This window comes from Centropristis striata, chromosome 24 (assembly GCF_030273125.1).
Source record: "Centropristis striata isolate RG_2023a ecotype Rhode Island chromosome 24, C.striata_1.0, whole genome shotgun sequence".
Classification (NCBI taxonomy): Eukaryota; Metazoa; Chordata; class Actinopteri; order Perciformes; family Serranidae; genus Centropristis; species Centropristis striata.
The window spans coordinates 7,180,868-7,203,282 of NC_081540.1; the positions used below are offsets into that span (position 1 = coordinate 7,180,868).

A 22,415-nucleotide genomic window follows, 5' to 3' on the forward strand; every position below is an offset into this window, starting at 1 on the left:
TAGTATTCAGATCCTTACTAAAACTACTAATACCACACTGTGAAATTGCTCCACTACAAGTAAAAGTCCCTAACCTAACTAGCTAATTGACCTTGATAAAGGGGTAAAATATAAAAAAATTCTTAACAAATACAAATTTAATAAATACGTTACTTTAATAAATGTGATTTAAAATGGTAGTAAGTAAAAGCAACATATAATTTATTAATTGTTGTTAAAAGTATTAATTTAGATTTAATTATGTGCCATTTAAGAAAAAGTGTTCTTATTTTTAAAATTTTAAAATTTAATTAATTTCTATTTTTATTATTTTCATTTTTATATTTAAATATTGAATATTATTAATTTATTATTATTATTATTATTATTATTATTGTTATTATTATTATATTATTTTAATGGTAATTTAAATAAGTATAAAAATGTGCTTAATTTAAAAGGCACTTCTCAAAATGCTACAGGTTAACAGCATAACAGTTATATATATTAAAAAAAGGATTTACAAAAAGGATAAACAGGATAAAAAACAGAAAGAAAAAATATACCTAGAAACCACCCAGAGGGGAAGAACCAAAGAACCGAAGTTTTGCTAAAAAGGAAAGTTTTTAATCCTTTTTTAAACATAATGTAACAAAATATACTTAGTTACATTCCACCACTGCTCAGGACAGGATAGAGATCCACTCAGACTTTTCTATAACTGATTACTAAAAACACCTCTTTCTCTCTCCAGGGTTCATTTCCAGGGAACTTACACTTGGTTCTGGTGTTGCGTCCCACTACTCTGCTCCAGCGAACTCTGTCAGACTTCCTGTTCAAGTACAACAAGGATGAGTTCAAAATGAAGGTACGCCTCCTTTATCTACTGCTTTGTTTAACTTATTATGTGTTGCATGTTTCATATAATCAGCGTGTGATTATAATAATAATAGTACATTTTATTTGTAAAGCACTTTTCATAAAGAAATCTCAAAGTGCTACAGAAACCAGAAAAAAAAATATGACTAAGAGAAAAATCAGACACATTAAAATCAGCAGTAGATAAAAAGACACAGGTAATAAAGTACATTAAAGAAAAAAGTTAGGGTGCAGATACAATAATAAAAACATCTAGGGACAACCTAAAAATGCCTGCCTGAACAAATAAGTTTTAAGCCCTTTTTTAAAATTATTTTGATTATCAGGTGGTGATGCTGAGTTCGGTGACTGAGCTCCACGCTTATATCGACCCGGGACAACTGACCACAGACTTGGGCGGCACGCAGGAATACTGCCATGACAGCTGGATCTCTCACCGCACTGTATGTACTCTCACATGCATTTTTCTTTGTTTTTGAAGTATTTGGATGTCTGTATTTATCTGAATGTCTCCTCCACAGGCGATCGAAGCCTTCGCCCTCATGGTGAAGACCACGGCTCAGACCTTGCAGGCGTTCGGCACCGAGCTGGCAGAGACAGAATTACCCAACGATGCCGAGGCCACCACCAACCTGCTGCACACACACACTCTGAAGAAGGAGAGAATGAAGGTTATTAGTTTCAACCATTCAAATTAAAGGAGGTTTACATTCATATGTGGTGTTAAAGTTGCAACAATGTTACATGAAATATTTATTTTGTGGGTACTTTTTGTTTGCTTAAGGTCTTACACCTATTTCAACTAATTGACCTTGAAATAAAGGGGTAAAATATTTTTAAAAAATAATACATTTAATGTTAGTTACTTAAATACATCATTTGTGTATAAATACAAATTAAATGAATACATTACTTTAATAAATGTGGTTAAAAATGGCCTAAAAGCAACATATAATTTATTGTTAAAAGTATTAATTTAGGTAATTTAGATTTAATTTATGTGCTATATCAGTAAAAAAAAGTATCCTTATTTTTATTTTTATTTGTTTCATTATTATTTATATTTTTTTACTTACATTTTTTACATTTATTTATTTATTTTTATTATATATTTTTTTTCCAACCATTCAACTTAAAGTAGGTTTACATGTGGAGTTTAACTTGAATTTAAAAAAAAAAATTTTTTTGTTTTTTCCAGGAGGACCTACAGGTGGCGCTGTCTCAGGGCGGCCGGCTGTTGGAGTGCATCAACGAGCCTCTGCAGACGGACCCTGACTACAGCATGACCTACGATGAACTGGAAAACTTAGCTACAGTACAGAGGTAGAGAGAAAGGGCTGAATGGAAACATAAATAGCTGGTGAAGTTGTCCCTGAACGCATCATTAAACCTCCTCTCCTTCTCTCAGACTCCTCGGTCAGCTGGACGAAACAGAAACGGCATTTGATGACTTCTGGGAGCGTCACCGCACCAAACTGGAGCAGTGTTTGCAGCTCCGCCACTTTGAACACCACTTCCGTGAAGTGAGTTGAATCATGGGAAATGTAGTTTTCAAGATACAGATTACTCTTGTTTCATGCACGCTCCTAACACAACATTAATGTGCGTGTTTGAAGGTGCGTGCCCAGCTTGACGTGACATCAGAGCGGCTGTCTGGTTTCTCTGAGGTCAGCGTAAGCCCCGCCCACGCCGAGCACGTCCTCCGAGAGCTCGGCAGCCACGAGGACAAGGCCTGTGTAAGACACACACACAAACACACACACAATTATGATTCATCCCGCAGCAAAACACATGCTCAACACTTTGACATTTGAGTCATCCTTGAAGCCATATGGCTCGTGACATAATCAATATGATGCCCTGTTCCATCCCCCACTCACTGAGGGACAGGAAATAGGTGGATGTGTGTGGATGTATGGATCTGATATTATGATACATTTGGGTGATATCTGCCCTTTATTTATTTTTATTTAACCAAAATATAGCCAAAATATTGATCTGAATGGATAGGATGAAGTTTATTATTCATTCTACATATTTGTACATTATGCATTTACCTGTAATATCTATATTTCTGATCAGCCATATATAAATCAATTCTACATTATATACTCATCTACCTACATCAAAAATAAACATATATATTAAAAAACAAACAAAACAAAAAATTCCTCACATTAGTACAGAAGAGGATTGGGACCAGGTAGGAGAAAAAAATAATGAGAGGAGGAAATAAAAGTCATTATGCCCTTCAAGAAAAAAGTCAAATTACGAGAATAAAGTAAAAATACAATGTTGAGAATAAAATCTACTTTTTGTGTTCGGTAACGTTCGAAATCAGAATCAGCATCAGAATTACTTTAATAATCCCCAGGGGAATTACTTGTTACAGAGAGACTCCGGTGCTAAAATATTCCAAAGAGAAAGAAGTAGGAGATACAATAAATAAAATAAAAATAAAGAACTAAAGATATTCACAGATTGGTTGTTCCTGTGTCAAAAAGTCATCAGAGGAAAATTGTTTTCTATCTGAACAGTTACTGCAAGCTACAAAAAATGGTAGTAGTAACTTCCACAACTTCTCTTGGTAAAATCTGCTTTTATGCAATTGATATGAATTTTTCAGATGTATATTAGACGCATTGAGGAAAATCAGGTTGTAGCTTGCAGTCGACGAAAGTTAACTTTATTCTAGTAATTTCAGCTTTTTCTCAAAGTGCATAATGATTTGTTTTTCTCCTAGCTGACCCTAATCCTCTTTCGTACATTACATTACTTACATTTATGCACTGAGAAAGTACACCAGACTAAATACAAAACAAACCGAAAGTATACACTTCATGGACAACAACATACGGACTCAAATACATTTTGCTGCAGCCCCAGTTCTCCTTCCATGTACTGGAGATAATACGCTGACTATGCATAAACTGCCTCATGCAACCTCACTGTAAAAAACTATCCCTTTAAGTAATGAATGCACCACTTTACTAAGGAGAGGAAGAGGTTGTTTTACTGTCAGTGATTGATGGTCGGCCCTCTGCTGTTAGCTAACAAGCTCATGTATCCTAAAGTAAAGTACATTAAGACAGTTATCTTTAATATGGTTCAACAGGACGCACTGGACCGGGCCCTGTCTCTGGCCACTGAAGGTGACAGACTGATAGAGAACTCCCACTACGCCGAGGACTCCATCAGGCCGAAGTGTGGCGAGCTGAGAGGAGTGTGTGAGGAGATCAGCTCCACTCTGAGGAGCAAGAAGAGCCTCCTGCTCAGGGCCATGGAGCTGCACCACGCTCTGGAGAAGGTACGTGTGGGTCAGAAGAGCGTTTTCAGTGCTTGGTAAGAGACGTTGGGGTTCAATAAATCTTTTCCTCCCAGGCGTCACGGTGGTGTGAGGAGGGCATCTTCCTGCTGGCCAGCCAGCCGGTGGACCGCTGTCAGTCTCAGGACGGAGCCGAAGCAGCTCTGCAGGAGCTGGAGCGATACCTGGACACGGCGCCGCTGCACACGCTCACTGACCGCAGCGCCATCTGCTGCCAGTACGAGGCGGTGCTCACCACTCAGCTCAGGGTCAGTAGGAAACGGATTTAACGGATTAAATAATGCTCAGTTCATGTTTTAGGTAATTCACTGCAGTATCTTTGTGTTTGGTCTCCATCAGGACCAGGTGGAGAAAGTTTTCCAGAAGCAAAGCTCCGTCCAGGAGATGTTCGAGAAGAGACGCGTCAGCCTGAAGAAACTCGCCGCCAAACAGACCAGACCAGTCCAACCAGTGGCACCGAGACCTGAAGTGAAGTCTCCTCTCTCCTCTCCCAGTAAGCCTGCATCCAAACTGATTTAATTAAGAGAGCGGGAGTTACCTTCTAGCAAGACTTCAAAGATAAAGGGGATAAAAACATTGTTTTGTCTTCGTCTTTCAGATCAGCAAAGAAAAGAGAGAAGATACTCAGCAGATAATGCCATCTGCAAAAAGGTAAATGCGTGCAACATTGGATTTTATTTAGTTTCTGATGATCGGTTGGAGCTAATATTATCCCGTATCTGAATGTGTGTGTGAGCAGGTGGAGTCTCCCATACATAACGGGGGCACGAGGCATGCTTCTCTCTCAGAAGAAGAGGAAAACCTGGCAGTACTTCGGCGGTAAGGGGTCAAAGGTCATAGTCGGGGCCATAGATTTTTAAAAAACAACTGTTACGATTACACTTGTTTGAAAGTCTGTAGAGATGATTTAGATATACAAAAATCTACATAATTTTACAAATTATATCTTCTTTCCTATTATTAGAGAATTCTACCAAAGCAGCTATCAAATATAAATACATAAATATATTCAGATAATTAAAAAAAAAAAGTGTAAAAAGAGTCCAATAGTCAATAGTAATACTCATATAAAAATGATTAACTGAATTGAAAGAGGTGAATAGAGCTCTGGTATTGTCTGTAGGAGTTGTGCCCAAGGTTTCAGGGTCTTGGAAATAACACAAAATGATCACAAAGAGACTAAAAATAGACACAAGATTATACACGTACAAACTAAAAACAACCTGAATTGACAACAAAGAGACAAACAATGATTACAAAGAACCAGAAGTCACTACAAAGAGACACAAAATGACTAAAAATAGATTCAAAGCAAGAACAAAAAGATGCAAAGTGACTAAAAATAGATGCAAAGCAACCACAAAATGACAGCAAAGGCCCACAAAATGACCAAATGTTGATGTGAAATGACTACAGAGTGACACAAAATGACTCTTTGGCCCGTTGTCTCATAATCCATCTGTGATTTTTAAGAGAGAATCATCTCTTCTAATGACAGAAACTTGTTTGTTGTGTTGCAGCCACGTGATGAATGAGCTGCTGGAGACGGAGAGAGCGTATGTGGAGGAGCTGCTGTGTGTGCTGGAGGTGAGTGTTTGTCAAGCCACTTAAAATAACTGTTGAAGTATTTCTTCTCCATGTCAGCTCATCTGTTGCTGTGATGGTAATAATCGTATTCACCTGCAGGGCTATGCAGCGGAGATGGACAACCCTGCCATGGCTCACCTCATCCCCAGCACCCTGCTGAGCAAGAAGGTCGTCTTGTTTGGCAACATGTCTGAAATCTACCAGTTTCACAAGAGGTACACTCCCTTCTATTTACAGTCTTCATGCTAAGCTAAGCTAACTGGCTGCTGGCTCAGGCTTCATAGCCAAATGTGTGAGACGAAAACAAAGACAACACCCAAAAAAAAGTTGTCTAAATGTAGACAGTTCCATGGTTACACATTGCTACACCTCTTGTCTATAGTACTTTAAATTGGACATTAATAGGTCGCCACAGGAATGAGTTCTTAAAGCTGGTTAACATTATAGCACCCTGTCAAACTTAATGAGGGTTTTGAATGAATTTGTGTCTGAAATAAAGTTTGTAAGCTTAAGAGGCTAAAGTGGTTGTAGGGGACATTAAACGTCTCTCACTAGTCCGTCCCACAGCCTCTAGCCGTGTTTTTCAGTGCTCTTGCAAACTCTTATAGACTGTAGATTAGGTTAATCAACACTTTATCAGGCCACTGTTTCGGTAGCTTGTCAAAATGGCTGGTTAGCTTGTCAGGGAGCGTCTGAAGCTAACGGTAGTGACAAGTCATGCGACCGTATTTTTGTTCTAGATAGCATAACGTTAGCTTTTTACTTCTGTTTGCTGCATTAACGCTTCAAACATCATAAAAGTGATATTTAAAGAGGTAATAAATCAAGTGAGAAGTCGGTACAGTTTAAGAGTTTTATACAAGCAGACTTCTTTTTGCAGCCAGTGGAGTCGCCCCCTGCTGGCGATTAGAAAAAATGCAGGATTAAGGCACTTTTGCATTAGCTAGACATTTCAAACCCTCAGGTTGCCACTTGAAAGAAAGAAGGGAAGCATATATTGCAAAATATCAAACTTTGTGTCATGTTGTTTGTGTGCAGGACGTTCCTGAAGGAGCTGGAAGCCTACACTGACTGCCCAGAACTAGTGGGCCGCTGCTTTTTAGAGAGGGTAAGCACTTACTGCTCTCTGGTCTAGAACCAGTTATGAAAAAATGTTAAAAAGTCAAATGAATGACAGACATCATTTGATTCCTCCCTGTAGATGAAGGACCTACAGATCTACGAGGCGTACTGCCAGAACAAACCTCGCTCTGAGAGCTTGTGGAGACAGTGCTCCGACTGTGCCTTCTTCCAGGTTTTCCCTCTCACTTCTCTCTCTAGCAACATCATCCTTTTCATGTGGCATGTTGTAGAATAATAACCTCTGTGTTGTGAACTAGGAGTGCCAGAAGAAGCTGGAACATAAACTTGGTTTGGACTCCTACCTCCTTAAACCTGTCCAGAGAATCACCAAGTACCAGCTTCTGCTTAAGGTGAGCTGAGTCCATTTACTGGACAAACTGTGTGTCCATTTCAGACTCGCTGCATTCTCCTGTTTTCTTTGTGTCTGCAGGAGTTGTTGAAGTACAGTAAAGGCTGCGATGGCTGCGATGACCTCCAGGAGGCTCTCTCCTCCATCCTGGGGATCCTGAAGGCTGTGAACGACTCCATGCACCTCATCGCCATCACAGGATACGAGGTCAGAGGAATAACAAATGATCCTCAGAGGTGATTTGTGTAAAAGCGGACCCTAAACACGAGTCTCTCTTTTCCTTTTCAAAGGGTAATCTGTCGGAGCTGGGTCGCCTGATGATGCAGGGCTCCTTCAGCGTGTGGACGGAGCATAAAAAAGGTCACGCCAAGGTGAAGGACCTGGCGCGGTTCAAGCCCATGCAGAGGCACCTGTTCCTGCACGAGAAGGCCCTGCTCTTCTGTAAGAGGAGAGAGGAGAACGGGGAGGGCTACGAGAAAGCTCCGTCCTACAGCTTCAAACACTCCCTCAGTGTAAGCTCACACTGCTCTGATTTTAAGTTCTCATTCAAGCCTCAGCTCCTATAATAAGTCAATAATCATTAGTGAATCCAAAATAACAAAATTCAGGCCCTTATCAACAAATATGTTCCATTTAGATCCATTTAAACCACAATTTTGGATCATTACAGCATAAAGTCATGCATTCTGTTCCATTAGATCTGGAGCCCTGGATTCAAAATTTAAGTGCAATGCAAAATCAATGTTGCTGCTGAAATATTCCACAAGGTAAAAAACCAAAAAGGTTTCCATAAAAAATCCCTTGAGCATTTACTATACAGAAAATAATTATTTTTGTGGTTTTTTGTGTTTTTTTTTCCATAAAAGAAACAGTGTCTTTATTTAAACAAACTGGCATTTATGGTTTAAAATTTAACTAACAAAATATAAATATTCTTTACTCTTTCTAAACAAAACGTCCAATAGTAAATTACAAATCAACTATTAATATTACTAATTATTTAATCGTATTATTGAAAAACATTTTTTATTATTATTGTTATTTATATTATATATATTTTCCCATTTAAAAGCAAATCACCCCATGTTCTAATGTTTGGTCAAATTATGTAAAAAAAAACGGAATAATAATAAAGAATAATTAATTTAAAAAAAACTTTAAAAAAATTAATGTTTTTTTGGTAGTATGTTTGAAATAAAATCTAAACAAATCTAAACAAACTGGTGTTTAAGGGTTAAATATGTTTGTTTTTTAAAATTAAACTTCAAGTAAATACATTTTTTTTACATTTCTCAACCCATGTTCTTATTTTTGTTAAAATTATAATGCAACATAAAATAATAATAATAATAAAATAAAGATAATAAATAAATAAAAATAAAACAAAGAATAAAAATGAATACATGGTATTTTGTTTGAAAAAAATGGCATGCTTAAAGAGAAAATAATATTAATATAAAGTGATTTTCTGTTTATTTTCCTGTCAGATGAGTGCGGTGGGAATCACAGAGAACGCTAAAGGAGACAACAAGAAGTTTGAGATTTGGTGCAACTCCAGAGACGAAGTGTTCATCGTGCAGGTACGTTCAGTCTGCCTCACAGCTCTGAAGATGAAGAGTGAACCTGCTCACTGTTAATGCTGCTTCATGTCTCATCCAGGCTCCGACTCCAGAGATTAAAACCTCCTGGGTGAACGAGATCCGCAAAGTTCTGACCCAGCAGCTCCAGGCCTGCAGAGGTAGCGTGCACACACACAGACACACACTTTGTTTGTGCATTTCTTCTTCTCTGCCTTTTTGCACAACCTGCTTTTAACCACAGTTTTTGTTTCAGAAGCCAGTCAGCAGAAGAGCTCCGACCCTGTTTCCCCGAGTCCCACCAGCAACAACTCCTCCATCTCCCTCAGGTCTGCACCCACACACCAGACGCCTTTAATTATTCTGTTCCTCGTCTCTTTCTCAGCCCATTTATAAACCTTAAAGTGGAAGCTGAAATCTGTGAATTTATAAAAATGGGACATCTTAGTTTTTTTTTTTACAGTATTGTTCAATTACTTAATGGACTTTAATGTTAAATCACAGTAAATTGTATGTAAAAAATAAAAAAAAACACATATCGCTGAATGTAGAATTAGGCCAACTTTCTGTTTTCTGACAGTAAAACTTTAAATTTAATGTAAAAAAAATAAAACAAAAAAATCCTAAAAAGTCTTGCAAAACACTTAAATAATATAAATAATATATTTAAATAAATAATATATTTTATTTTTTAGTACAATAAAAAACTTTTTTTATTCTACAGATATACGGTATATATATTTACTTTATATTATTTGTGTTTTTAAATCTTTAAAATAACTTATTTGATATTTACTTTTTACATCTTTATTTTTTTCTTTATTTTTATTTTTTTGCATATAATTCAATGCAATTTAACATTCAAAACCATTAAGCAATTAAATATTACTGTAAAAATAATCTAAAATGTCCCATTATGTTAATTTACAGATTTCACCTTTCATTTTTATTGTTAATATTTCTAAAAAAAGTAATTTACCTTTTTTATGGCATTTGCAGCCTGTAAAATAATCCAGTAAATTTCTGGGAGATAACATTTTTTTTTACAGCATGGTTTAGATATTTACAGTGTTAGATGCCTGTTAACTCATCTATTCTTCTTCTCTCTCTCAGTCCATTTCGTAGCAGCGGTCAGAAAAACCAAAAGAAGCAGGAGGAGAAGAAGGCGGAGGCGAGCACGATGTCTGACTCCTCTTCTTCACCCAAACACAAAGGTGAATGTTTGATAAGAGCTGCTTCCTCTCACACAAACATCCAACTATCGAGTCAATTAAAAGTCAACTGTGGTGGAAATGCTCCTACTGAAAGCTCACTGATCTTTTCTTCATCCTCATGACATCTCTTTCTATCTCTCCATCTCCTTTTTATTCCTTTTCCCACCTCTCTTTTCTTTCTTTTCCTCCATGCACCATTATATTTCCAGATGAACCGGTGACCAGTCCGACCACTGACAGGTCTTCAGTGGCTAAAAAGCGTTTTACTTTGCAGGGCTTCAGCAATCTTAAGAGTCCGAAAGGTAACCATAGCAGCGCCGAGACGGCACACCATACTTACACAATAGATAACCTGATTTAGAGCCTGATGCAGTAGATCTGGCTGTGAGTTGAACTAGTGATCTTAATTCTTCTGGTGCAGACACTCTGCCCCCTGGTGGTTAAAGTATGACATAGCCATTTATGTCATAAGCAGTATCAAATTATTAAACACGATTTTTTTTGTGTCTGGAGAGCACATTGATATGTACAAGATTTTAACTGCACTATGAAAAAACAACAAACAAAAAAAAACACTTACTGTCAAATAACAATAGAGTATTTTACAGATATATCTTTTAAAACAGATAATATAATATCTGCATTTGCATTTTTCTACATTAAATGCAAATGCCATTAAAAAAATAAATAAATTACCTTTATTACAAATTTTAACTTTAAAATGGATGTTGAAATCTGTAGATTAATTAAAAATTATAGGCATTTGCTTAATGGTCTTGAATGTTAAATTACTATAAATTAATATTTATGTAAAAATACAAGAAATACACATCATATTACTGAATGTAAAATTAAGGCAACTTTCTGTTTTCTTACAGTAAAATTTAAAATTTTATGTAAGCATTTTTTTTAAAGAAAATGGAAAAAAATCTGGCATCAAAAGTTGCCTAACTGTCATATTAAAGTTTAAAAAAAGTTATTTTACAGATATATATATTTATTTTTTAAATGCAGGTGTTTACTATATTTTTTGTATTTATAAAGAAATTATCTATAAAAATAATTTACTGTTATTTGACATTTCTTTTTAAATTTTTACTGTAAGAAAGAATTTCAACAATATGATGAGTATTTATTTATTTTTTTACATACAATTCACTGTAATTTTACTTTCAAGCCCATTAAGCAACTGAATAAAACTGTAAAAAAAATTCTATAATTCCAATTACATTAATATACAGATTTTAACTTCTATTTTATAGCTAATATTTGTAATAAAAGTAATTTACCTTTGAGAAAAACAAGGAAAACCCTGTAAAATAACACATTACATTTCCGGAAAATAAATAAATACATTTTTTACAGTGTGGTTTAGAAATGTACAGTGTTAAATCTGAGCTCTTCTCTTCCTCACTTTTCTATTCTTCTTCTTCTCCTCACTGTCTCTGCCCGTGTGGCCAGGCTCGGCCCTGAGCCCCGAGCACGCCTCCAAACGCCACTTGGTCAAGAGTGACCCAACACCGTTTGGGTTCAAAGGTATTCTGTCATCCCATTATCAGGACCCATCTCGTTCTAGAGCGACCATTCGTCCTCCGTCCCTCACAACTGTTCTCCAGTCTCGTGTGTTTTCATGAAGTCCTGTAGATTTCACCTGTAGCTGTTGTTTATACCATCACCCTACATTTACCATGTGTTCATACTGAGAATCTGCAGATTCTGGGAGTTAAGAAGGGTTTAATAGTTTTATATTCATTTTTGCTCTGTTGTATCATCATTTTCTTAAAGGACCAGTGTGCAGGATTTAGGGACATCTGGTGGTGAAACAGTAGATTGCAAAGGGGGTTATTCTAAGATTTAAAAAAAACAAAAAAGGGCTTCCTAGGTTCAAGTGATTTATATATATATTTAAAATATATATTTGTAATATAACATGGATACAATAATGTTATTGTGTTATTCATTTTAATGCATTTATGTAAGCAGCATTTTATTGATCTATTTTTTTACAGTATTATTCAATTGCTTAATGGTCTTTCATGTTAAATTACAGTTAATACTATGTTAAAAAAAATTCAAAAAATTACACATCATATTGCTGAACGTAGAATTAGGGCAACTTTGTTTTCTTACAGTAAAACTACATTTAATGTAAAAGAAAAAAACAAAAACAAACACAAAAAACCTAAAAAGTCTTGCCATAAGTATGTCAGTATATATTTTGAATACAACATGGATACAATAATATTATTGTATTATTACTATACTATACTTTTATGTGGTTTAATTCATAAACATGCGTAATTATTTTAAATTGATCATGTTTTTTATGTTAAATCTCGACCTAAAAAGTAACTGTCAGCTAAATGTAGTGGAATAAGAAGTATAAAGTTACATAAAAAGGAAATACTCAAGCTTTTACTTGAGTAACTGAACTTAGTTACATTCCACCACTAATTATAAGATAAGATATTACTTTATTTATACATTTATTTTTTACAGCAGCTCAAGATACAGACACATAGATATAAAAAAAACTGAATAAAGAATAAAAAATAAATCATATACATACATTCTATACACCTGATATACATAAAATACTTACATAAACTATGCACTAAGGAAAACAATACATATGAATATTAAATATAATTTCTGACAAAAGATGCCCCTAAATGTTGCACACTGCTCCTTTAAGACCAACATAATGTCTCCAAGTGCATGACAACATTTCTCCACAGGTCATCATCATCTTTGCCTTCATATGTTTGTATTTATGGGAATATTCTTATTTGTTTTCTTGCATTTTTTCACACTGAAATGTCAATGGATGAATGGTTTTACTAACTGACAAAGTGTCTCAGTGCTTCACTAACCATATCAGAGTTAGAGAAGAAACGTGGGCTGTTTCTTCTGGAGGTGATTCAGGCTGGTTAGCTTCTAGCTTAGCTAGCTTAGCTTCTAGCTGCCTCACTGACCCGCTGGCTGTCTCTCCCCGTCTAGAGCCGCCCCCCCACGTCTCTCTGAGCAGAGTCAAGTGGATGAGTACCTCTAGTCTGTTACAGAGCAGGCGGCGAGGTACAGAGCCGCTCTGAGGAGCCACTGTGGGTGTGTGCTGTGGTTTGTGGTGCTCATGATTGATTTACTGGAGGTAAAGTGCGGCAGAATATCCACTCCTCTTTCATTCAGCCTTATGTTGAGCCTTATTGTCTTATAGCTTTGGAGCTATTCCTCCTCTTTGACGTTTTAAGTCTCAATTCAAGGCTAAATGAGGCTGTTTTTCAAGGCATCTACCTCAAATCAGTCTCTTCTTCTACTACTTGGTGTTTTGGGTTGGTGGACAATAATGAGAAGTTATTTTTCAGCGCTGTCAGTCAAAGCAGCCTTGAAATGAATCTTCTGATCACAAATTCTTGATTGACTTCTGGGATCTGTGTGTCTCCATTGATCTTCTCTGGGATTATTTTTTAGAGTTTGGTTTGACCTTTTAAGTGTGTGAGTGTGTGTGTAAACGTATTGATCTGTCTGATGTTTGGACAGAATGTGGTTTAATGCTCCTCGGGGGAGATTTCAGTGGAACTGGGACTTTCTTTCCAAGTGGCATTTTGTTGCTCCTGGTAAAAAAAAACCCCACAAATATCACATTAACTAACATGTCACTACTTCTTGTTCTGTCATTCTCTAATTAGTGACCCAGGAACAGTGGTGGAGAAAGTATTTAGACCCTTTACTTAGTAAAAGTACTAATACCACACTGTGAGATTACTCCACTACAAGTAAAAGTCCTGCATTCAAAATTTACTGAAGTAAAAAAGCATCAAAATGAACTTAAAGTATCAAATGGAGCCACTCAGGTTATATACAGTCATGGAAAAAAATGTTTTTTTCTTCAATTTCTTGTTCATTTTAATGCCTGGTACAACTAAAGGTACATTTTTTTACTTTTAGCTGATATATAGCCATTTCCCATGGTTTGATTAATAATGATTTTGGTTATTATCAATAAAACCATGGAAAATGTCTAGATATTAGCTCTTAAATCAAACTCTTATCAGCTTCAAGAAATTGAAGAAAAAATGTTTTTTTCTTCAATTTCTTGTTCATTTTAATGCCTGGTACAACTAAAGGTACATTTTTTTACTTTTAGCTGATATATAGCCATTTCCCATGGTTTGATTAATAATGATTTTGGTTATTATCAATAAAACCATGGAAAATGTCTAGATATTAGCTCTTAAATCAAACTCTTATCAGCTATTTTTGTTGTCGTCATTATATTTGTCCAAACAAATGTAGCTTTAGTTGTACCAGGCATTATTTTTATCCATGAATGTATATATTCTGAATATATTATTGGATTATTTTTATTGGTGCAGCTTATTTTGCTGTTATGAGGTTTAATTTTTTTTTTTTTTAATTACTCGAAATTCATGTTTTTTATGTTAAATCTCAACTTGTTAAGTAGCTAAAGCTGTCAGCTAAATGTAGTGGAGTAAAAAGTTCAATATTTGACTCAAAATGTCGTGAATCAGAAGTAAAAAGTTACATAAAATGGAAATAAAGTAGAGTACAAGTTCCACCACTGCCCAGGAAGCATTTTAATGCCACATGGAGGGATTGTGTGATAAAGTTCCTCACTGTTCCACTTCTCTCCTCACCTGTGTCCTCTGTCCTCTCCTCCAGGCTGGAACAAGGCGTCTCTGTCTGTGGACGCCTCGGAGGAGAACGACGGCTACTCCAGCGGCGAGGACCCCATCACCTCCGACCCCGAGGACGAAGTAGGAAGGAAGCTGGTGAGTCTGAACCTGAAGACTTTTAGTTTCCAATCACTTTTTTTCTCTTACTGACTCTGCTCTCTGGTGACCTTTGACCCTTTCAGGCTCCTGGAAAGTATACGGTGGTTGCAGACTGCGAGAAGGCGGGACCTCAGGAGCTGTCTGTCAAGAGCGGAGACGTGGTCCAGCTAATCAGAGAAGGAGAGGAGGGACAGTGGTGAGCATCTTTTATAATCAAAAGAATCAAAATTTATGAATGCATTTTTCCAGCTTTATAAGTGTAGTAGTGCTGGAATGAAACTTTCTAACTGTTTATACTTCTACTTCACTACATTTAGCTGCCAGCTTTGGTTACTCTTCAGGTCAAGATTTAACATAAAATACATGATAAATTTAAAGTGATTAGACTTAGACATGCAGTGCATCTCAATAAATTAGAATATTATAGAAAAGTTTATTTATGTCAGTAATTCAATTCAAAAAGTGGAAATAACACATTATATAGATCCATTACACACAGAATGAAACATTTCATGTCTTAATTTATTCAATTTCTTAATTATAATGATTATGGCTTACATTTAATTAAGACCTAAATCTCAGTGTCTCAAAAAAATAGAATATTTAAAATGTAAATGTTGGCCTCTGAAAAGTATGTCCATCTATATGACTCAATACTTGGTTGGAGCTGTTCGACTTGAACTACTGAAAATGGACTTTTTCATGATATTCTAATATATTGAGATGCACCTGTACATTTACTTTCCATTTTCTGTAACTTTAAACTTCTACTTCACAACATTTAGCAGACAGCTTAATTTTCAGGTCGATATTTAACATAAAAACATGATAAATAAAGTGTTTAGACCACATAAAAGTATATTAAGTAGTTAAAATGAGCCCTACAGTAAAATGCTGCTTAAATAAATGCACCTATAATAATAATCCAACAATAACAACGTGCAATCTTCATCCCATCGACTAAACTGTATGAAATCCTGACTTAAATCTCAGTATGTGAAGTGGCTGTTGGTCTGATCCTCTGCAGGTTTGTGAAGAACCTGCGCAGCAGTAAGGAGGGCTGGGTGGCAGCAGCAAACCTCCTCAGTCTCATCTCAGAGTCCAAGTCGTCCCAGTCGCTCAGCAGCTCAGGTAATGTTCCCCAGAAAACACAGAACAGGCTCTGTTAACACCTGCACTTCAAACTGTCCAGGGTTGATGATGGCTTCTTCCTCTGTTGGGGGCGTTTTTTTGCTCTTTTTACATTTACTTACTGTATAGTTTATAGTTTGGATTTCGTTTTTTTTAATTGAGTTGTATGAGGTACTTTTCCATAATCATGTATTACAAAAAAAAAAATTGTTTCTCCACATGTTATACATATTGAACTATTTGCATTTTTACAGCCTCTCCTCTCAGCTCTGTGTAAACAGAGTTTCAGTGAATATTTGTCACATGACCGTTCGTCTCAGCTGAATCAATCATGGTTTCAGAGTGTCGCTGAGGAGCAGAAATAAATGTTTTTAACAGAATCTAGTTATTACAAATGGTTTATTTTTGGCAATGTTTTAAATGAGATGAGTAGAATGAAGTGATTTTGAGAGAAAAATCTAAATTTTAAGCTTCATTTTGGTCACTTTTTCTAATTGAAACTTTTGTAACCTCTGATGCATTCAAAGACTGTCGGAAAGTTCACATTCTGACAATAATGGCTGTTTTTACAATTTCTTTCTACATTAAACAATGTATTTTCGGTAATCTTTCAAAGGAAACCTACATTTCACAATAAAACTAACTGTTGTTTCTGTGTCCGTCCTGCAGATGGCAGCGTCTCTGGCAACCTCAGCACTTCTTCCAGCTGCAGCGAGACATACACCAGCTTCTCCGACATCAAACCCTGAGCTGCGACCGAGGCTCCGCCCGGCTCCCTGTGGGATTACAAAAACCTGAAGCTGCCCCTGACAGGAGGACAAAGAGTTTCATCACACGGACACAGTTTGTTGGATCCAACCAAAAATCAGCGAATGTTACCACCTGTCATTTTAGATTCTTCTTACCTTCAAAGTATTTTCACAGCTCATTCCAATGGCAGAAAATCACACAATCAGGGAAAAAACAGTTCCTCAACATACATGTTGGTATCACTCCCTGTCTTCAAAGATCACAATCTCTGTAAACTACACAGACATGACGTACATATTTAATGATTATGTAGCATAAGTAGGCACTTAATGGTGAACTTTCAGGGCTGAACCCGACATCACAGCCTAGCGACAGATTCTTGTGTGAGACATCTACAGGTATAGATGCTATCAGACTGGTATTTCACATGATGCATTAATCGTTCACTGTGAAAACTGGCAGCTGGCTGCAACAAGAAGAAATGCTTTTGGTGGAGCATCTCGGAGCGGGTCGCCTTTCTGTGAGGGTGAAAGTGTGTCGAGTCTCTGTCGTGTCTGGCGGGCCAGTGGTGTTAATGAATGCTGTGTGTTGTGAGCTAGAGCTTCCCTATAAGAAACACCAGGCGAATGTCACCAACAGCGCTACCTGGTGGTCAGATGTCATGCACTTCTCCAGCTACACAAACAAATCACTTATAAGAGTGGCAGCTTGGATCAACTTTTTAACCTCTTTTTTTTTTTTTTTTTTCTTCCAAGAGTGATTGTCTGACTCTTCAGCTCTGGATTTACCTCTCAGGAAGACTTTGCGTGGACAGGCAGGTGTGACTGCATACCTGCTGCTGTCGACTGCATGTCTTTGTGTATGTGTGTGTGTGTGTGTGTGTGTGAGAGTGTGTGTGTGTGCATTCTTTCATATGTGTGTACTTCAGAACAAAGCCAACTAGTGTATGTCACCCCCAGTGAGTCACACACAAGGTCCTGTTAAGGGATCAGGTCATGCTGGATTAATTTGTAGTCAAGTTAATTGATAAGCATCAGTTTAAAGGGGCAGTTCACTCCAGAATCCAAAACATATTTCCTCTTTCCTATAGAGCTGTTTAACAATGGAGATTATTTTGGTGTGTGGTGCTGAGAAACAAACAGGAATATTTGCATACAGCAATGTCTCTTCAAAAATCTAAGTTTTAATGTAGGAACTATTTTATTTCTACAACCATATCACCACATCAACATTCTGCAAATGCACAGGAAAATGCATTAATAACCTATTTTTTTGAGCTGGAATAAAAATAGACCAATTTTTCACCACTCTTCAAATGCACCCAGAGAGCTACTTCCTCAAACATTAAACTTTAAATAATATTTAGCATTAATATACATTACACAAACACTGTATTACATTGTCAGCCAATTCTATAAATGATTACTGGGAAAATAAAGAATGAATGGAAATGAAATAAATCGCTAAATAAACATCATTACTGTTTAGTTTCAGTCAATTGCTGACTGTTTAAAACAGCTTTCAATTTACTTTGTTGTTTAAAAACAATAAAATAAATTGAAAGCTGACACTAAACAACATTTTCTGCATTATATATTATGTAAAAAAAGTTTTCATAATTGCACAGCATATACAGTCATGGAAAAAATGATTAGACCACCCTTGTTTTCTTCAATTTCTTGTTCATTTAAATGCCTGGTACAACTAAAGGTACATTTGTTGGACAAATATAATGATGACAACAAAAACAGCTGATAAGAGTTTAATTTAAGAGCTGATATCTAGACATTTTCCATGGTTTTATTGATAAGGATTTTGTTTATTATCAAGAAAACTATAGAATATATCTATCAGCTCTTGAATTACATCATTAAACCAATATCTGTCGGGCTCTACAATCTACACTGATAAATAAAAAAAATATTTAGATTTTGTGGTGAACTGTCCCTTTAAGAACCAGACGAACTCATAAATGTCAATACTCTCTGCACATAAATCCAGTTTTTGTGTCATGGCCGCTGTGCTCACCTATCTTTGGTTTGCAGCGCAGCAACAAAAGCCGGCTTTGTCCCCTCCCTCTGCTCCCAGCCCCACTCAGGCATGTGACAGCAGCCACTTCTCTACAAGCAGGGCCCAGACCTTTCTCAACACGTCTGCACCGCCCGCCCCGCGTCACTGTTTGTTTACTTACCGTGATGTAGCCGAGTAATCGAGGCAAATGACAAAAAGATTCTGACTTTTTCGTGGGCAACATCAGCTGCTGTGACACGCACACACACACACACACACACACACACACAAGGAACCTGTGCTACTCTGAACACTGAATGATTTTTCTTACCTTGTTTATTGAGGATGTTTTTATACCCCAGATTTCTACTATACCCTCACTGTAAAACAATCTCCTTTATTTCCATCTTTAATGTTGACTCTGCTATCCAGACAGCATGCTGTTACACTCACCTGTTTAACACCACTGTGGTTTTGTTAAATTCGGCCTCTTGTAATTTGTTATCTCGAGCTCTTTTTCGCTGAGAAAACCGCTTTTATACGCAAATCACAACACGCGTGTCGTCCCTGTGAAAGGAAAGACTCTTCTGCAGAAAAAAAGGAAGGCCTTTCTGTGTCAAACTGTGAGCTAAACCAGAGCGTAAACTGTGGCTGGCATTATGTGTCGATCTGTGTAAGTTCTGTAAGACTGAGAAATGTATGTTACACTTGTACAGATGTACGTTCTTTTCCTCCAGAGCATGTGCATTGTGAAGAGGATCATGGTTTTTGTCTCTTTGTGTCTCATCTCTCTTTGTGGCATGTTCTTCATAAACCTCTCATGTCCAAGCCCCGAACAAGGCGAGTATTTGTAAAAAGGCACTGTTGTATTTTGTGAGAGTTTATTTTCTGCCCTCCTTAAAGCTGACTCGGGCACTAAACTTGTCAGTCGTGATCACACAATTATTGAATAATTTGTACTTTTTGACTCGGGAGGTTTGGAGAGATGAGAAGGGTTATATATTTTCTTTTTATGCAGCACATTGCAGCAACCACTGTCTTTATTTTCCTATTGTATCTACTGAGTATGGTGTTGATATAAAGATATTATAATGAGACATATCTGTGTATATTTGTAAATATGTAATTCTGAATTGTATGTAAAATGAAAAGCAGCTTTAATAAAGTCTGAGATGGTTTCCTCTATGGGACTTTGTTTTTCTTCTTTTTTAAATTGGAAATTGAAGCTATTTTATTATGGTATAATTTGTAACTGGCAGCACTCAATTAGACCAGTTTGCAGGCTTTTATATTCACCATTATCCCTCATATGATTATTATCACAATATCTAATACTACCAATATCTAATCCTAGGCTACTAACATAATGTGCACAACTTATTTTTAAATTTAATTATATTATACTATTATACTAATATCAAAACATGTGCCACTTGCATCTTGTTTTTTATTATTACTTATTTATTTGAGTTCTGGATTTGATTGTCTTGCACATTTTTAATTAAATACATTTTTTGTCAATTTATAATTTGAATAAAAACACGTGGATAAATAGCCAGTGTTATAAATTATCTCAGTAACTTTGATTATGCATTTTAATCCGGAAGTGTGATTTAAAACACGTGGTATCAAACTTCCAATGGGCCTTTTCCAGTTTAGACTGTCATGATTTGGCCTGGGGTGCGTTCCAATATGAACACCATCCGACCTTTCGTATCATTTCTCCTTTATTTATTCCTCTCACTGTCGTACAAGGGTAAATTATACCTCACATGATATGATACATTCAATAAAAAATATTTAAGTTGTATTTTTGTAAGTTTGAATGCAATATATTACAGCAATTATTAAGGCAAAATGGGTAGGAAGGACTCGAGGAGAGAGGATGCGAACGAGACGGAGCCGCGGCTGGAAAGATACAGATGTGTCAAGTTCGCACGTAGGAGCAGGACCGGAAGTGACGCAATTTGCCCTATTCAGCAAATTTGTCTGTGCATCAGTGTTATAGTGTACAAATAGGGAAATTCATGGCATAATTCATAAATAAATTAAGTAGTTTGATTTTTCTTAGTTGTCTACGCTTTAATTTTTACCTCGCTTACTCCTTCTTCACCTTTTAATTTGATCGGACGAGCCGCCTCTCAATTTTTATTGTGAAATTCTACGCCGGAAGTCTTCAGATTTACTGTGGCTATCTTGACAGAAGACTGGAAAGCGACCAGATGGAATTCTGCACTGGCTTCTTAACAGATTCCTCACATTTTAAATTGTATCGCACACGTTTTTAGCTGACTTTCCTGCTGACAAACAACCCTGGCGTGACTACAAAGGCCTACTTGGGAGGCACAGAGGGACAGAAGCGGCCAAGACATTTAAAGATCCCCGACCAAACATCTTCCCACTGTAGGTATCATTTCTACCCATACTGTCGAAGAGCAATAGCTCCCAGTGATCTTAATGGACGGAGGCGAGAGGGGTGTAGCCTGCTTAAATCACATTGTCTGGGACTGTTTATGCGGCCTTATGTGTTATTAACTGCCGTCTGCGTTATAAGCTTTTATTCCTCTAAACACTGTCACTGTCCGTGGTCATTTAATTCTCCCTCAGGTCAAATACAGTGAGTGTTTTTTGTGTTTGTTTTTTTTCTCCTCCTTGCTATGTTACTTTAGTCGACCAGCGTCATGCTAGCAAGAATGAAAACAATGCAGCTTCCGGTCACTTATTTCATAATAAAACACATCAACCTGTAATCGACTGCTAAAACTCTTTATTCACATGTAAATGAAGAGTTAAATTAATTTTATTGGGTAATTCTGCATAAAGGAATACTTCTGAAGTCAACATCTTAACTTTCTTCTCCAGCAAATTGAGTATAAAAATGTAAAATAATAAAATAAGCTTTTCATGCAATTATCAGTTAAATATGGCCGTCTTTCATAATTTCGTCACCCTGTTAAAATAATCGCCTAACTCATTTTTTCAAGTTTTGCAGGAAACACAAAAAACTTCACCAAAAGTGTAACATATGACATTTATTGATCATTTCACTCAAAAAGGATGTAACAAAGATGGCTATTGGCATAGTAATAACACTGAGTGTAAATTATGTAACTTAAGAGAAATAAATGACTCAGGCAATTTTTTGATCACGCCTTTGTGACTTAAGTAAGATATGATAACACTTTATTTTGAAGGTGTCTACATAAGAGTCACACAAGCCTGTCAGAAACATGACATGACAAGTATCATGAGCATTAATGATACTTAAAAGTGTCATTAATGTTCATGACACACCCCATGTCATGTTTATGACACACTCATGTCACTCTTATGTAGACACCTTAGAGTAAAGTGTTACCAATATTAGAGTCAACAATAAAACACTGTTAAACTAAACTGATAACTAAACAATCTCCCTCTAGCTCTTCTTTGCTGGGTTAAAAACTAAAAACATAAAAATTAAAAACATAACTGTAGCTGAAGGCAGCAGACAGACAGTGTGTTTGTACAGTATAATCCAGGTTTGTCACTGTACTGTCACCCCCACATCAGGTTTTTTCTCTGCATTGCATTCAGCCTTGACATTGTTTATCAGAGCAAGTGATGCCTGCAGACTCTGTCACAAAGTTCCTTTGTTTCTTATTCAAAGTTTGAGTTTTTTTTCACATCGTTATCAGTGTCAGGAAGGGACTTGATGAG

The 22,415-nt window shown here is 36.4% G+C and overlaps 1 protein-coding gene across 3 annotated transcripts in view; it reads left to right on the forward strand.

Annotated features, from left to right (window-relative positions):
* Nucleotides 1–19,901, forward strand: part of mcf2la (mcf.2 cell line derived transforming sequence-like a) — a 60,516-nt gene extending 40,615 nt beyond the window's left edge. The window contains exons 5-32 of one of the 3 annotated variants that reach the window (XM_059327843.1): nucleotides 734–847; nucleotides 1,185–1,301; nucleotides 1,380–1,529; nucleotides 2,057–2,181; nucleotides 2,267–2,381; nucleotides 2,475–2,594; nucleotides 3,974–4,165; nucleotides 4,240–4,431; nucleotides 4,523–4,676; nucleotides 4,782–4,834; nucleotides 4,923–5,002; nucleotides 5,704–5,770; nucleotides 5,870–5,985; nucleotides 6,809–6,878; nucleotides 6,972–7,064; nucleotides 7,150–7,242; nucleotides 7,323–7,448; nucleotides 7,532–7,753; nucleotides 8,729–8,821; nucleotides 8,901–8,979; nucleotides 9,075–9,147; nucleotides 9,932–10,032; nucleotides 10,242–10,334; nucleotides 11,494–11,568; nucleotides 14,713–14,822; nucleotides 14,909–15,021; nucleotides 15,853–15,956; nucleotides 16,626–19,901. In XM_059327843.1, coding sequence (XP_059183826.1) covers nucleotides 734–847; nucleotides 1,185–1,301; nucleotides 1,380–1,529; nucleotides 2,057–2,181; nucleotides 2,267–2,381; nucleotides 2,475–2,594; nucleotides 3,974–4,165; nucleotides 4,240–4,431; nucleotides 4,523–4,676; nucleotides 4,782–4,834; nucleotides 4,923–5,002; nucleotides 5,704–5,770; nucleotides 5,870–5,985; nucleotides 6,809–6,878; nucleotides 6,972–7,064; nucleotides 7,150–7,242; nucleotides 7,323–7,448; nucleotides 7,532–7,753; nucleotides 8,729–8,821; nucleotides 8,901–8,979; nucleotides 9,075–9,147; nucleotides 9,932–10,032; nucleotides 10,242–10,334; nucleotides 11,494–11,568; nucleotides 14,713–14,822; nucleotides 14,909–15,021; nucleotides 15,853–15,956; nucleotides 16,626–16,705 — 3,120 coding nt within the window. In that variant the 3' untranslated portion in view covers nucleotides 16,706–19,901. Of the gene's footprint in view, nucleotides 1–733; nucleotides 848–1,184; nucleotides 1,302–1,379; nucleotides 1,530–2,056; nucleotides 2,182–2,266; nucleotides 2,382–2,474; nucleotides 2,595–3,973; nucleotides 4,166–4,239; nucleotides 4,432–4,522; nucleotides 4,677–4,781; nucleotides 4,835–4,922; nucleotides 5,003–5,703; nucleotides 5,771–5,869; nucleotides 5,986–6,808; nucleotides 6,879–6,971; nucleotides 7,065–7,149; nucleotides 7,243–7,322; nucleotides 7,449–7,531; nucleotides 7,754–8,728; nucleotides 8,822–8,900; nucleotides 8,980–9,062; nucleotides 9,148–9,931; nucleotides 10,033–10,241; nucleotides 10,335–11,493; nucleotides 11,569–13,032; nucleotides 13,108–14,712; nucleotides 14,823–14,908; nucleotides 15,022–15,852; nucleotides 15,957–16,625 lie in introns of all 3 variants that reach the window. The other 2 variants (XM_059327844.1, XM_059327841.1) reach the window with 2 other exon arrangements.
* Nucleotides 19,902–22,415: the final 2,514 nt, after the last annotated feature.